The 16,594-nt window shown below is 41.8% G+C and overlaps 1 protein-coding gene across 8 annotated transcripts in view; it reads right to left on the reverse strand.

The window, feature by feature from the left end:
- Nucleotides 1-3,040: 3,040 nt before the first annotated feature.
- NEBL (nebulette) overlaps nt 3,041-16,594 on the reverse strand; it is a 513,560-nt gene continuing 500,006 nt past the window's right edge. For all 8 annotated transcript variants that reach the window (XM_033931321.1, XM_033931319.1, XM_033931322.1 and 5 more), the window contains 2 exons: nt 13,567-13,685; nt 3,041-3,975 (listed from right to left, as the gene is read on the reverse strand). In XM_033931321.1, coding sequence (XP_033787212.1) covers nt 3,799-3,975; nt 13,567-13,685 — 296 coding nt within the window. In that variant the 3' untranslated portion in view covers nt 3,041-3,798. The remainder of the gene's footprint in view (nt 3,976-13,566; nt 13,686-16,594) is intronic.

The following is a 16,594-nucleotide window of genomic DNA, read 5'->3' on the forward strand; positions in this document are numbered from 1 at the left end:
CCAAGTTCATCTTGTTGGAATGTGGGACTATGAAAAGAGATATGTGAAAATGCTGGCATGAGCCGTGCTCAGCTATAAAACAATAAGTTGCTATAGTCTTGAGAGACTGATAAATCCCAGAGGGGATACGAGGCCGTGAGGGCACTGGACTAATGCAAAGTTTTGAATATTAATTATATTCCTTTTGATTAAGATGGGCTATCCCATTCTTCAGTTAAAGCCCATATGACTCATCTGGACTGAGCTATAACAGAGCCTAAGAAACCCATGGTGAATATTTTTCTTCCTATTTTTATTTGGGACACTAATAAACTTGATACTGTTTTCTAAGAAATCCGGTATCCAGGTTTTCCTTCCTACAACCATATAAAAGGCGTTTCAAAATTCTTGCTTGTGATCCGAGCCGGGTTTTTCCTCATACTTGGAAACTGGCCCGGCAACAAGACCTTTAGTCCATTTTAATGACCTTTCATTATCGATATACTTTTTCTTTCTGGCAGATAAAAACACTAGGGGCTCCTTTTACACTAAAATGCCACATGCACTAGCCACTACCGCCTCCTCTGAGCAGGCGGTAGTTTTTCGGGTAGCACGCGTGCGCTAAAAACGCTAGCGCAGCTTTGTAAAAGGAGCCCTAGGCATACAATTTTTGTCTTGTTTCATATGTTTTTCTGTGTATCTTACTTTCCTTCCCTCCTAAAGTTATCTTAGGGTACATCTTGCTTAAATATTATTACAAGTTGTAATTTACGCCTCCTGTTGTAAACTGCCCCTCCCATTGTCTAGTCTTACTGATTTTATTAATAATTATTGTATACTGCTTAGATAACATTTATTTATAATGTGGTATATCAAATAAACTAGACCACACAAACTGATTGTAAAACGTATCTGCTGTGAAGAGCTTCCACAAATATATCTTTATAAACTGTTTTTGCTCCACAATATGTTTCTGAACAAAACATTCACTGAATGGGAAAATATTTTGTAGACTAGCTTTGCAAAAAAAAAAAAAAAAAAAAACAACAACCAAAAACCCAACCTGTGCCAGTAAGACTATTAAAGAGAGAGTTCTGCTCCTTTCAGTATATTAATACAAGGATTATTTCATAGAATGTGCTTCCCTGGTGTCAGGAAAACTGCTGTACTGGACAATGCCTTTTGTCAGTGATCAAGCTTTTTCTTTCTTACTGCGTATGTATTTTTATTATTATTATTTGAATGTGCTTCATCTCTAAACAATCTGAAATTGCATCAATTTTCTCAAGGAATGCCACTACTTTCATCTCTCATAAGCATGCAGCCACTTTCCTGATACTACTGCATCCTTGTATGATTATTTCAAGCACATTGCTACTTTCATAGCTAACCTTTCTTTACTATTAGAGGGTGGCAGTAGCCATGTCCCCAGTTTGCTCATCATTTGAACAATGTAGACATCTTAAATTTGCCTCACTTCCCTCCTATAGTCTTGTACTGTGAATGTTTTGATTCAATTCATTCCACAGTCATTTCAGTCAACGTAGCCATATCTTTCCAAACAAAGGATTTTGCTAGGAATCATTTTGGGCACAGTGGGGCAACAAAGTCTCTCTGTCTGTCATTTTTATTTTGAGCTACTGATGGATTCCAGGACACCTTAGTTTCATTTTTATCTGTGCCTTATAAAACTTCAGTTTTTCTTTTTTTTTTTTCAAGTGTTATTTTTCAAGCTATTAGAAAAATAGATAAAGAGGTACTGTATAACAAATTCTCCAAGTAAGTAAAATGGAAAAATAACTCAAACAAAAACCTGCCAAGTAAAAAGGCAGAACATTGCCAGATAAAAAAGGAAGCTTTGCAGACAAGCAAGGCAAATTTTCAAACCAAGACAAATCCAAAGGATAAGACTTCAGAAAAAAATATCAGTATCTCTGTATTCCTACATCACTTCATTTCCTTGGAATCAGTAACCCTTCTCTCTCAAGAAATTATTTCCTGGATAAAGCATCTAAGCCAGGGCTGCCCAAGTCCGGTCCTCAAGATCTACTGGCAGGCCAGGTTTTCTGGATATCCACAATGAATATGCATGAGAGAGATTTGCCTGCACTGCCTTCTTGGTATGCAAATCTCTCTCATGCATGTTCATTGTGGATATCCTGAAAACCTGGCCTGCCAGTAGATCTTGAGGACCGGACTTGGGCAGCCCTGATCTAAGCAAAAAACAAACTCCAGGAAAAAGAAAAAAAATGCCATAACAATTGATTCCAATTCTGAGCATAACCCTGCAGTGGGATGCTCTTCTTGGTACATTGATCAGCACCATCCTCTAGAGCAGGAGTGTCAAAGTCCCTCCTTGAGGGCCACAATCCAGTCGGGTTTTCAGGATTTCCCCTATGAATATGCATGAGATCTATTAGCATACAATGAAAGCAGTGCATGCAAATAGATCTCATGCATATTCATTGGGGAAATCCTGAAAACCCGACTGGATTGCAGCCCTCAAGGAGGGACTTTGACCCCCTTGCTCTAGAGCCTAATGAAAAAAATAGTTTTCCCCCTCTCAGAGTTGCAGAGCAAGTCATCCTCACAGCAACCATGGGACAACAAAATCTCCTACATAGAGGTGTCCCACAATGCTGTGTGATTGATTCTATCCCTCATGTCACAACCCAGTGGACAACATATACCCACTGCTACGAAGATTATAGAAAGAAGAAAAAGTTTTCTAAGCAAAAGCTAACGCCTTAAATGTTCCCTGCCAAAGATTAATACTTTTCTGACACACTGTCTATTATTAATACAAGTTCTTCTGGTGCTTTTAACATTTGTGCTTGCAAGCTAACTTTTCAAGAAGATTTTCTAAGGTGTAGGATAACATCTACAAAATACCCTTATCCAAAGTATGTTGTTAACTTAGTGACTTCATTAATGGCAGTCTATTATAATGAGATGTAAAAAACAAACAAACAAACAAGCGTTAAAAAGAGAACTTTTCCAGTTAATAAGAATTATTAAAAACATGGATTACAAATGTTGTTAGGCAAAATGAATTGCAAAATAACCTAATAAATACAATTTATTATAACTTTAAGGAAAATATGCTTTATATAACTTTTTATAGTTCAGATAGTGATTTAAAAACATGTGCTCCCTTATTGTATATAAGAAAATATTCCAGTTGATAAAGATACCATTTCTAGAGACATCAGCATAATACAGTGCTCTTTCAGCTCATGGTCTGATTGCCTCATCTAGTGCTCATAGTATGGTATCTGGTATGTATATCCTTATTTACTCAGGCCTGTAATCAACTTACTTCCACTGTATTACACAGCCTTCAAACTATTAGTTTTAAATCAATGGTATTCAACTCTTAATAACCCGCGTCTACTGCTAAAACATCTTTGTATATATTTCATATGAAACACCCTGAAAGCTTTTGCAAAGCAAAGAAACAGAAGATGTGTTTGGGAGTATCATACGACCAATGGACAGAAACCTTTTTCTATTTATGAGAACCAGCACCAGATCTTCAGAAAACTTTTTTCTTTCAAAGAATGTTGTATAAACAGTATTTTCCTCTGAACTTGGATTTTTTTTTTTTTAAAATAGAAAAAAAGGACCTCTCTGATTCTGATACATACTTATTACCTCAGCAATAGAATGAGTGATGAGTATGTAGTTTTAAAAGTATCTTCTGATAATTTGTTTTAAAAATAATAGTAATAGTATTTTTTATAAAGTGTCTCATGATAGAATCCTCACAAAATATTTAGGTTTAGAGCAAATATGAAAAATAAAACCAGGATTCACGGGTTAGTTAACAAATTCAATGTAGTTGGCTGGAAGCATTCCAGATTTCCCAGTTCTCTGCACAGTGCCATACATCCAGCCATCATCGATTGGTTGTACGTTGACAATATAATCTCCATCCCTAAAAGAAACCTCATCTTCATCTTGTGCACTATAGTCATACATAGCTCTGTATGTTCTCTGTAAAAAAAAAGAAATCAGCATTAATAGCTGCAAAAAGAGAATGCATATGTTATTTTTAAATAGGGGGGGTCAATTGAGGTCAATTCCTTTTGATTTTTAAATAAGGCACAATGACAAGGTTTTGGATACAGTCTCCCTCTACAGGTACAAAAACTGAGAAAAATAAACTTAACCTATGAATCCTTTTACTAAGGGCTCCTTTTACGAAGGTGCGCTAGCACCGGATTAGCGCGCGCAAGCTGAAAATCTACCGCCAGCTCAAAAGGAGGTGGTAGCGGCTAGCGTGTGGCATTTTAGCGTGTGCTATTCTGCGCATTAGGGCCCTAACGCGCCTTCATAAAAGGAGCCCTAAGATGCGGTAGCTAATTTAGTGCGCACTATACGCTAGCGACTATAATAGGCGTGTTGGCGTTTAACGCGCGCTAAATCAATTAGCGTCTTTGAAAAAGAGGGGGGATAGTCACCAATTAATTTGACATAGGGACAGAATTTGTCCCTGTCTCCACGGATAACCATGGAAAACCATCCCGTGTCATACTTTAGTGTCTATCGCAACCTCAGTTCTTCAAGACCAGCATTCTTCAATGCAAAGGTGGTCATTTGCTGTGCCGATTCTTCCCTCTCTCCTTACAGAATGACACGGGGATGGTTCTCCGCAGTTAACCATGGGGACGGGGACAAATTCTTTCCCTGTGTCATTCTTTAAGTCATTTCATTACAATACTGTCATATATTCACATATGTATATAACAAAATTCTACCTAAGTGCTATTCTCTTGGTATTTTTGTTTTTGCCTTTTTTTTGTCTTGTTTTGCTTTGATTTTCTGTTCAACTTTATTGAACAGAAAACATCCATTACAATAGCAAAAATAGAAACAACCGAAAGAGAGAAAAACCAAAAGGATCCTCATGCTACATTTCTGACCACAAAATTAAAGCAGAGTCCACAATTTTAAGTGTTTAAATAGTACTTCTTTCCTCTTGGCCGACAGATGTTTATATTTTTTTAGTAAAACAGACTATATTCCACCAGATTTTTACATCTACTTTGGTACAATCTTTCCAGTCATCAAATTTAGGGCTCCTTTTATCAAGCCGCACTAGCGGGGTTAGCGCGCGTGACTTTAATCACGCGCTAACCCCCGTGCTGGCCATAAAACTACTGCCTGCTCAAGGCAGGGGTTAGCGACTAGTGCGGCCAGCAGTTTAAACCGCTAGCGCGGCTTGATAAAAGGAGCCCTTAGTGCCTCAGCTATCATTAAACCTATTAACTTGTAATGCTATCTTGATAGTTGTGATTGTAATGCTAATGTTTTTAAAAGTACTACTTTTAATTTATTTGCATTTTAGCTCATATTTTTTCAGCAGTAGTTTAAAATGAGTTACACTGGGTATTTCCCTGTCCATGAAGAGCTTAGAATCAAAGCAGTATGTTTACTAAGCTATGTAAAGCAGCTAGTGTGAGTTTTGCTGGGCCTTAGCAGTTAACGCAAACCCACACTAACCTCTAATACACATTAAAACAGCTAGTATGACAAACATCTGCACCAGCTGATTAACACATCTTAGTGGGCAGAACACAGGTATGGCTATCAGTGACAGTGCATGGTCATTACCCATTACTTGTCGCAACTGCCGATGGCTCATCTGCACATATCATATAGGAAGCGGTAAAGGACTACAGCTCTTTACTCTAAACTTTTCAATGTCCCCATCTGATCCTCCTACTCCAACATCCAAGCTCTCACCCTCGTACAGCTCTTCAATAAAAATTGTCCACTAACCCTACCTACATGGAACCCACAGAACCCTTGCCCAGCACTCCCAGCCGCTTATCACACCCAGACTTTACCCAGAGTTCATTGCTGGTGGTGCAGTAGGCTGTGGTAGTAGCAGAGAAGAATTGTTCCTGCCCCAGCCCACTGACCACCAACAATCACCTCTGGGTAAAGTTTAGGGATCACAGAAGGGCCAGGGGGTGGGTTCTGTGGTCTTCTTGTGGACAGGGCTTAGTGCTGAAAGAGGAGTCTTTTTTGATTTAGCTGATCAGGGAAGTTTAGGATAATCAAAAATGGTATGCCAGGGGGTGGACTACTTTGATCAAGGAGGGGCAGGGGGTTGGAAAAATGGAATGGGCCTGTGTACTTCATCAATATGGGGTACTGCGATATGGAGGGAGGGTGTGTTTAGTGGGAGTACATTGCACATTAATCTTTATTTACTTATATGTTTGGACCACATATGAGTAATCTGGTACTGCATATATCATGGTGCCATGTGATATGGCATCCCTGTGTGGTAAATACTTAGATGCTGATTTAGATTGTGACCAGCCAGGCACTGTGCCTGCCAAGAACATAAGAACATAAGAAATGCCATGGGTCCATCTAGTCCGGCGATCCGCACACACAGAGGCCCAGCCAGGTCTACCCTGGCGAATACCTTAGTTATTCAATGTGTCTTTCAAGAAGATATGCATCCAACTTGCCCTTAAATCTTGGAATGGTGGTTTCCTCCACAACCTCTTCCGGTCCCAGAGAAAGCTAGAAGGAAGGATAGGAAACCCGGAAAGGGGTTGCCAGGACCCAGTCTAGTCACTATGTGGATTTCCACGAGCCTACTAACCAGTCAGACTCAGGGGCTAAGAATACTTGTCACGCACCTCAAGAACTCAGCAGAACCAGGAACTCACAGGGAAACCAGTATCTAGGTCACCACTGGGGGAGCCAGAGGGGGAAGCAGACCCCTGCTGGCTCAGGCAGGGCAGGGCGTGTCCCTGCCTTAGAAAAGCCAGCAGTCTGGAACAAGCAGACAGGGAGGTTAGGGAAGAAACTTAGGGTGTTCCCCACTGAGAACCTGCCTGGCTTAAGCAGTGGTAATGGCTGTGACCCTATGGAGGTTGAGGAAGCAGGAATGTCCTCAGAATTGCCAGTAGCTGATGAGGAGGCTGCCATGGAGGTACAAATGGAGCTTCCACCAGAAGAAGTATGTGGAGCTGTGGAACCCATGGATGTGGGAATAACAGTTCGTTCAGCCTGTGCTGAATCACTGTGAGGTTTTTTTTTTCTCTTATTTTTGTGGCTAGGTTCCTTTTCCTGCTCCTAGTCACTGACAAAGTATTTTCTGTTCTGGACAATTGTTTGAAGCTAAGAGTGAGTGGGGAGAAGTTTGCCAACACCTGGGAGGGAAGTTTGAAAGCGGTTTTGTGTGCTTTTGATGGCAAACTTAATGGACTCCTCTTTACCCAGCCCTGCTACAGTTTTCAGACTGGAGGCTTTATTTTTGTATGTTTGCCTAGAGAATTGGAATGAACAAGATTATCTCTGGGAACTGTTGAAAGCTATGAACTTACCTGAGTGCTGCTGAGGAGCAGACTTGTAAGAAAAGAAAGTTGTAATATAAAGCTGCTCTGTGAGAGTGCAGGACGCAGAGAGAACTGTTTCTTGAGGAATACAAATCCTGAAGGCTGTCGGAGTTTCCCTCAGGCTTTATTTTGTTTCCAGTTGGGACATTGGTTGATTACTTTGAACTGCATGCCGTTTTTTACTTCTATTTTGAACAAGTAAAGTTTTCACTTTTGTCATTCTATCCACCGTGTTTGAGTTATTGATTAAGTTCTGTGGAAAACCTGCAGGGTGACTCCAGTCCGGGTCACACGCTAGTGTACTTTTGTCAGTAACCACTTAGAGCGCTGTTGAGCCCCGGCCTAGGGCTGCAGTGTGGTTACAAGATGTAGCATAGGTTGTTAAGCATGTGTATCCATGTGTCTGATAGTGAGGTACCATCCAACTTAATACTACAGATACAGTGACTTAATTGAAGTTATTAGTAATTTGATACTTTGTGAAGCCTAAAAGCCAGTTCAAGATTATCAAAATTCTTAAGCTTACTCTGCCTGATATTCAGCACTATTTAGCTGGCCAGGAATGGCTCCTGACCAGTTAAATCATGTTTGACTGGCTAAATACTAGTTCCCAAATGTAATGTTTTGTGTTTTTTATTTTTGTATTGTCTAATTTATTTTGGGTCCCGGGTTCAGGCCTCAGGGGAAGTGGGAAGTAAAATGATGAAACAAGAGCCAGGTGGTACATAAAAATTATGTTTTATAGGAATAGGCTTTTACAAATAGAGTATAAATTATATTTAGAGCTGCTTTATGGGAGTATAAGAAAATGTGGCTGTTCTGATAATGGCTAAGGAGGGGTGTATGTATGTGTGTGGGTATATAAGAGAGCAGAGAAGAAAGAAGCTGTGCCTTGCCTGAATGAATGGTGGGTGTTTGTCTGAATGGTGGGTGTATAGGTGCAAAGAGGCAGAGAGGAAAGAGCAAGAAAGAAGAGGGGGCTGGGGTTGAGTTTTTTCTAAAAATGGTAACTTCCAGTATCTTCCTCTGTCACAATTTGGTATCTGTTTGAAACAATGACTCTTAATTGACAAGACCCCTGAAGAACTGGTAGCTGGAGCCATTTGGTGTATGAATTCCTTAAGCACCTGTCTTTATCACATCTTTTGAAAGTCCAGGACTTTGCAGGAAACTCTTCAGTACTATGCAAAAGGTTCTTTGTTAATCTTAAGTACTGGTCTTTTAGGAGTCATTTAATGGCATTCTAAGTAAAAGGTCTTTTGTTAGACTGAATGGCCCCTGCCCATATGTTGTTATATGTAGACATTCCTCAGGGTCAGATTGTTTTAATATAATATCCCAGAATCCTTTGCTTGCACTCTGGACCTGCCAACATACTAATGCTGATATTTACCACACTTAATTTTTTATTTATTTATATTTTTTTGTAAATTGTATAGAAGCAAGCCTGTGTACTTGTCTATATGGCATTCACTCCTGTCCCTGCTGTAGACCCAGCAATGGCTACACTGCCATTCAACAAGGCCTCTCTCTTACCTCCAGTAGTATATATTCTGCTATTATCAGCAGGTCCTCTCATGTTCTAGATAGGGCAGCAACTACTGGGTGGGAAAATCCTGCTTTCCACCTTAGTGCCAATCATAGAGAGAATGAACAGTGCATAAGAGATGCACAAATTTTCTGAGGAGGTTAAGTGGGGGTATGAGCGGGTGGGAAGAAACCATATACTATAAATGACCCTGGTTGCCATGCAGTAGACAATGCCAGATTAGTTAGGTATCAGAGATAGATACTGGTCTAGTGGCTAGAGCTATATCCTCAGTACCCTGAGGTTGTAGGTTTAAACCCTGTACTGCGCCTTGTGACCCTGGGCAAGTAAATCAATCCTTCATTGCTCCAGGTATGTTAGATTATGAGCCCACTGAGACAGATAGGGAAAATGCTTGATGCTGGAGTACCTGATTGTAAACCACTTAGATAACCTTGATAGGCAGTATACAAATACCTAATAAAATAAATAGTTGGCTAAAACCTAGCCAGTTATGTGATAGCCACCAATTTTAAGCATTGACTGGCTAAATTTAGCTGGTCTGTCTTTGGCCACTATAACTTAACTAGCCAGAGCTATAATCGACTTAGCAAGCTGGCAGTGACTGTCAATGAGATTATGAAGCATAGTTTTCCTTATCTCTGAGGTCTTTTCCTGCACAATAAGAAAGTTTGTTTTCACATTATTGAAATAACTAGCTCAGTAGAAGAGAGATGTTTGGACTGAATTGAGACACCTTCACATGAGTGGAGTTTGGACTGTTGTTACTTTTTTTCCATTGACATGAATGGGTGAAATCTGATGTTCTGTTTGTAGCTCCGTCCACGTGTGCAAGTGGGCCGAGAGACCCCCAGAACATATCACCCCAGATAGTTGGAATTACTGTGAGAATGGCAGCTTTTTACATTTTTTCCATTGACATGAATGGGTGAAATCTGATTTTCTGTTTGTAGCTCCGCCCACGTGTGCAGGTGGGCCGCGAGACCCCAAGAACATATCACCCCAGGTAGTGAGGGATCTGCATACCAAGGTTCGTTCAAATCGGTCAAGCCGTTTTTGAATTACTGTGAGAATGGCAGCTTTTTACATTTTTTCCATTGACATGAATAGGTGAAATCTGATTTTCAGTTAGTAGCTCCGCCCACGTGTGCAGGTGGGATGCGAGACCCCCAGAACATATCACCCCAGGTAGTGAGGGATCTGCATACCAAGTTTCGTTCAAAACGGGCAAGCCGTTTTTGCGTTGGCAGCTTTTTACATTTTAGCCATTGACATGAATGGTAGAAATCTGATTTTCAGTTTGTAGCTCCGCCCACATGTGCAGGTGGGCCACGAGACCCCCAGAACATATCACCCCAGGTAGTGAGGGATCTGCATACCAAGTTTTGTTCAAATCGGGCAAGCCGTTTTTGCGTTGGCAGCTTTTTACATTTTAGCCATTGACATGAATGGTAGAAATCTGATTTTCAGTTAGTAGCTCCGCCCACGTGTGCAGGTGGGATGCGAGACCCCCAGAACATATCACCCCAGGTAGTGAGGGATCTGCATACCAAGTTTCGTTCAAAACGGGCAAGCCGTTTTTGCGTTGGCAGCTTTTTACATTTTAGCCATTGACATGAATGGTAGAAATATGATTTTCAGTTTGTAGCTCCGCCCACGTGTGCAGGTGGGCCGCGAGACCCCCAGAACATATCACCCCAGGTAGTGAGGGATCTGCATACCAAGTTTCGTTCAAATCGGGCAAGCCGTTTTTGCGTTAGCAGCTTTTTACATTTTAGCCATTGACATGAATGGTAGAAATCTGATTTTTAGTTTGTAGCTCCGCCCACGTGTGCAGGTGGGCCGCGAGACACCCAGAACATATCACCCCAGGTAGTGAGGGATCTGCATACCAAGTTTCGTTCAAATCGGGCAAGCCTTTTTGAATTGGCAGCTTTTTACATTTTTTCCATTGACATGAATGGGTGAAATCTGATTTTCAGTTTGTAGCTCCGCCCACGTATGCAGGTGGGCCGCGAGACCCCCAGAACATATCACCCCAGGTAGTGAGGGATCTGCATACCAAGTTTCGTTCAAATCGGTCAAGCCGTTTTTGCGTGATCGCGGCACATACACACACACATACATACACACATACATACCTCCGATTTTATATATATAGATTAGAGGCTTTTTCAGTTTCAGCTAAAACCAAAACTGCTACCAAAACTTATCGCCTGCTTTTGGCTGAAGCTGAAACAGAAAACTAAAGTTTGGTTGTGTGAATGTGAACCAATGAGACCCAATGGGATTATCAGAGCTTGCAGTCCTCTGCTAAACCCACAAGGGATTATTATCCTCCTGTTCCAGGAACTGCATAGGCTGACAACTGGGAGAGACATTTTGACAAGGACTTCTCAATAACTCTGTTATGTTTAGGTTCCCAATGCAGATATAGTTAAATATCCTTTCAGACAGGAACTCTGTGAGGATATGTAAAAAAAAAATCATGATTACCATCTTTTCATGCTTATCCAAAATGCACACAAGTAACAAGAGAAAAGTAGCACTGAGATGTTTCCTGTTTACATTTAATTATAAAACTGATTAATGACAAGCATGATATAAATTCTTACTAAAATAAGGTAAAGGAGTTCTGACATTGGACATTATACTAGCCTTATGCACAATCCAGAATAAAAAAGCACATTGATTTCACTGAAGACTCTTTCCTATGAAAAAATTATAATAAAAAACAAAACATTTCTCAAATTCTTTTCTAATATATAAAGTTCCTTTCATTATAATATTTCTTTACTAACACTATAAGCTGACCAGTACTTATGCTTGAAACATAGAAACATGACGGCAGATAAAGGCCAAATGGCCCATCTAGTCTGCCCATCCACAGTAACCATTATCTCTTTCTCTCTCTGACAGATCCCACGTGCCTATCCCAGGCCCTCTTGAATTCAGACACAGTCTCTATTTCCACCACCTCTTTCGGGAGACTGTTCCACTCATCTACTATCCTTTCTGTAAAAAAGTATTTCCTCAGATTACTCTGGAACCTATCACCTCTTATGCCCTCTCATTGCAGAATTTCCTTTCAAATGAAAGAGACTTGACTCATGCACATTTATGTAGGTATTTAAACGACTCTATCATATCTCTCTTCTTCCGCCTTTCCTCCAAAGTATACAGATTGAGATCTTTAGGTATGCCTTATCATGAAGACCACACACCATTTTAGTAGCCTTCCTCTGGACCGACTCCATCCTTTTTATATCTTTTTGAAGGTGTGGCCTCCAGATTTGTACACAACATTCTAAATGAGGTCTCACCAGAGTCTTATACAGAGGCATCAATACCTCCTTTTTCCTACTGGCCATACCTCTCCCTGTGCAACCCAGCATCCTTCTAGCTTTCACTGTCACTTTTTCAACCTGTTTGGCCACCTTAAGATTATCACATTTTACAATCATACCCAAGTCCCGCTCTTCTGTCATGCACATGAGTTCTTCACCCCCCCTAAACTATACTGTTCCCTCTGGTTTTTGCAGCCTAAATGTGTGATCTTGCATTTCTTAGCATTAAATTTTAGCTGCCAAATTTCAGACCATTCTTCAAGCTTTGCCAGGTCTTTTTTCATGTTGTTCACACCATCTGGCATGTCTACTCTATTGCAGATTTTGGTATCATCCACAAATGGGCAAATCTTACCTAATGACCCTTTAGCAATATCATTTATAAAAATGTTAAAAAGAACAGGCCCAAGAATAGAACCTTGAGGCACAACACTGGCAACATCTCTTTCCTCAGAGCGATCTCCATTGATCACTACCCTATGTCGCCTTCCACTCAACCAGTTCCTGGCCCAGCCCGTCACTTTGGGTCCCATCCCAAGGACACTCAGTTTATTTATTAGACGTCTGTGTGGAACATTGTCAAAGGCGCAAACCTCTATCCAATTCTCTGGTCACCCTGTCAAAGAAATTGATCTGATTTGTCTGACAAGACCTACCTCTAGTGAATCCATATTCCCTCCAGTCCTGTAATCCACAGGATTCCAGAAACTTCACCATGCTCTGTTTTAAAAGGATTTCCATTAATTTGCTTACCACAGAAGTCAGACTTACCGGCCTATAATTCCCTACTCTTCCTTACTTCTACTTTTGCGGATAGGGACCACATCCGCCCTTCTCCAGTACCACTCCCAACTCTAGAGACTCATTGAAAAGGTCAATCAACAGAGCTACCAGAACTTCCCTAAGTTCCTTCAGCACCCTCGGATGTACACCATCCGGCCCCATCCTTAGATTATTCCTGAGCCTATCACCTCTTAACCTCATCCCATGCCCTCTCACCCTGGAGTTTCCTTTCAGTTGAAAGAGACTGGCCTTATCCCTATTTATGCCCTTTGCTGCTATACATCCATACAGATAGCAGAGCAGAGGTGCACTCTAGGAGGTCCTGCAGTGAGGGAAAAATTCCCAGGTACACTTGTCACTAGAACCTGCTTATACTGTACGATGAGCTCTCCAAAGCCCACCCAAAACTTACTGTACCCACCTGTACACCACCACAATAACCCTTATGCGCAGGTGTCATCTTTATGTAGGTACGATAGATTTTGCTCTTTCCTTATTGTACAGCTCAGTGTAGAAAACAGCAGCTCTTTAATTTGATACTTACCAAGCTTGGTGAATGGGGCTGTGAGTGCATTGACCTCATGGAAGACATACTGGTCTGATGCATATATCCATATCCTTGCTGGGGCTGACTCTGATGATATGCCCCAGGAAGCACAGGAGCTACACATTTCAATAAAATAAGAGCAAAATAAAAAATGTTAAAGACACAGGTATAGGCTACAATATTTATTTAAAAAATATACCGCCTGGAGTCTCAGCGGTTTCCAAGATAACATACATAGCAACCCCCCCCCCCCATCCCTTTTACAAACCTGTGTGGAAAAAGCCCAAAGCCCTTTAAATCTCTATGGACTTCAGGGCAGTTACCGAAGTGGCAGCCACTAGCGTGGCTTTGTAAAAGGGAACACTGTAAGATCAATACAGTTTGGCCAGTTTTCCTCCCTGCAACAACACTGCAGGCCTCCTTTTATATCTGGCTGTACCTTCATTTTCTTACATTTGTGGATTTTCTAGGCCGGAGGTCTCCAACATAATAACATAACAATAGCCTTACTGGATCAGACCAATGGTCCATCTATCCCAGTATCCCATCTTCATTTAAAGTGCCGCAGTGTGAATATGAGAAAGCTCTGAGGGCCACCAAAAGATTTCAAGCATACACATACTACTGATTTTGTAAACCACCTTGACCTGCTTGTTCAGACTGGGTATTAAACATTAAAAATGAATACGGATATTGATTTTACAACACTTGACCACACCAGTTTCCAGTCAATCATAAAAATTTAAAATTAACAATTAAAATTTCGGGCACTGAACTCATAGGATGCCTAACGCCACCTAAGTCGAAGCATCCTCTTATGCCTAACTATGCCCAAGTAAAACGTAGGCATGGTTGGGGGCAGAGAACAGGCCTGGTTGACTTTAGGCATCCAAGTTAGGTGCTGGTAAATTAGGCAAAGTAAAACATGGCCTAATATACCGGCGCCTATCTCTAGGATGCCTAGTGACACCTAAGCATACCTAGCGCCACTCGTCGGGATTCTATAAGCAGCATCTAGCAATTGATTAACAACCGTGCCGAGCAGTGCCTACAGGTGCCGTTTATAGAATCCGGCTCTGAATGTCGAAGGGGACCCAATTAAGAACCTAAGGTATAAAAACTCTTCTATGGGGTTTGCTTTAATCACCACCCATTTCTCAAGTTAAGCAGCAAATGCACATTGGTAAATTACGTAGTGACATTTATATCTGCTTTCAAGCAAGCTTAAACATCTGCACTTCCAATCTGGCTGTGATTTGAGAGTCTACCCTTATTATTTTTTAAAGAGTTATGAGTGACATTGCTGTAGTTCTGTAAGATGTCTCATAGGCAACATGAATCAATTGAATGAGATGAAAAACTCATTCCTCGATGTTATGTAACAAGGTTGAAAGGTGAGGGGTATACTGTACTCTCAAAGAACAGAGCTTTCCTGTTTCCTGTTGCAGCTCATATATGGCTAGTCTGGAAGTGAACACTGCAGAATGAAAACTTCCTTACCATCTGTATCTACACTTCTCCCTCGATATTCACGGGTGATGGGGCAGAGCCGGACTGCGAATAGGGAAAAATCGCGAATATCTTCTCGTCCGGCTCTGTCCCACCCCCGCTTCCCTCCCACCTTCCCCCCGGCATCCTGACCTTACCTGGTGGTCTAGCAGGCTTTCGGGGCAGGAGTGATCCTCGTACACTCCTGCCCCGTGCATATCGCCAATAGGAAATGATTGCCGTGAGTTCCCGTAGTCTCTCGAGACTACGACAGGATCTCACGGCAGCCATTTCCTATTGGCAATCTACATGGGGAAGAAGCGTAGGAGGATCGCTCCTGCCCCGAAAGCCCGCTAGAGCACCAGGTAAGGCCAGGATGCCGAGGGGAGGGGAGGCTGGAGAGAGGCGGGAACGTGCTATACTATGGGGGTTCCCCCTCCTCCCCAAAAATCGTGAATATGTGAAATCGCAAGTGTCAAAGCCGCAAATGGGGAGGGGGAAGTGTAATACGTTAGCGTCTTTTCCTGCAGGAGTTAAATCTCAAAGATCTGGCCTGAGAGACACAACCACTGCTACTGACTGATGTAGTAGTTGGGAGTCGGGAATTATAGGGAGCAATTTTATAAAGTCATTTTCATGCATATATGGGCACATGTGCACATTAATAGCCTGTTATGAAATTCCATCCAGCATAAGAATACGCACAATCAGTGGTGTAACTAGGGTGAGAGGCGCCCGCACCCTCTCCACCCCCTACTTCCCCCCCCTTCCCTTGTACCTCTAGTTCAGAGATCTCAAAGTCTCTCCTTGAGGGCCGCAATCCAGTTGGGTTTTCAGGATTTCCGCAATGAATATGCATGAGATCTATGTGCATGCACTGCTTTCAATGCATATTTATTGGGGAAATCCTGAAATCCCAACTGGATTGCGGCCCTCAAGGAGGGACTTTGACATCCCTGCTAGTTGTTCAGTGCTGTAAGCAACAAGAACTTCAGCACGCACCTTGTCACCCCGTCTTCTCTCCCTCTGATGTCACTTCCTGTATGCAGCACCCGGAAGTGATATCAGTGGAAGAGATGATGCAGTCACGAGGAGCACATTGAAGTTGTTGCTCGTGGCAGTGAACAATTAGAGGTATGAGGGAAGGGGAGGCGCACGTTTGGCGCAGAGAAGAGAAAGGGTACCAGCACCCCCACCAACATGGCACCCGGGGTGGACTGCTCCCCCCTTGCCCCTTACTACGCTTCTGAGCACAATGATGTGAAGGTCCTGGACATGTGCAGAGTTCACAAGTACACAGATAGGAGTAGATATTCAATGTGATTTAACCTGCAGAAATGGTTCCTGGCCTGTTAAATTACCTGCACATTTTCAGCGGCACTTAACCTGATAGCCATGCTGAAAATAGCAAGTTAATGTAAAACTCAAAATAATCTATTGTGGGGGAGGGAGGGATTCTTAGGACAGAATCAGCACTTGGGTGGTTAACTGCTGATATTCAGAAATTAACCAACCAGGTTAAATGTATAAACAGGAC

This window comes from Geotrypetes seraphini, chromosome 2 (assembly GCF_902459505.1).
Source record: "Geotrypetes seraphini chromosome 2, aGeoSer1.1, whole genome shotgun sequence".
In the NCBI taxonomy this organism is placed as follows: Eukaryota; Metazoa; Chordata; class Amphibia; order Gymnophiona; family Dermophiidae; genus Geotrypetes; species Geotrypetes seraphini.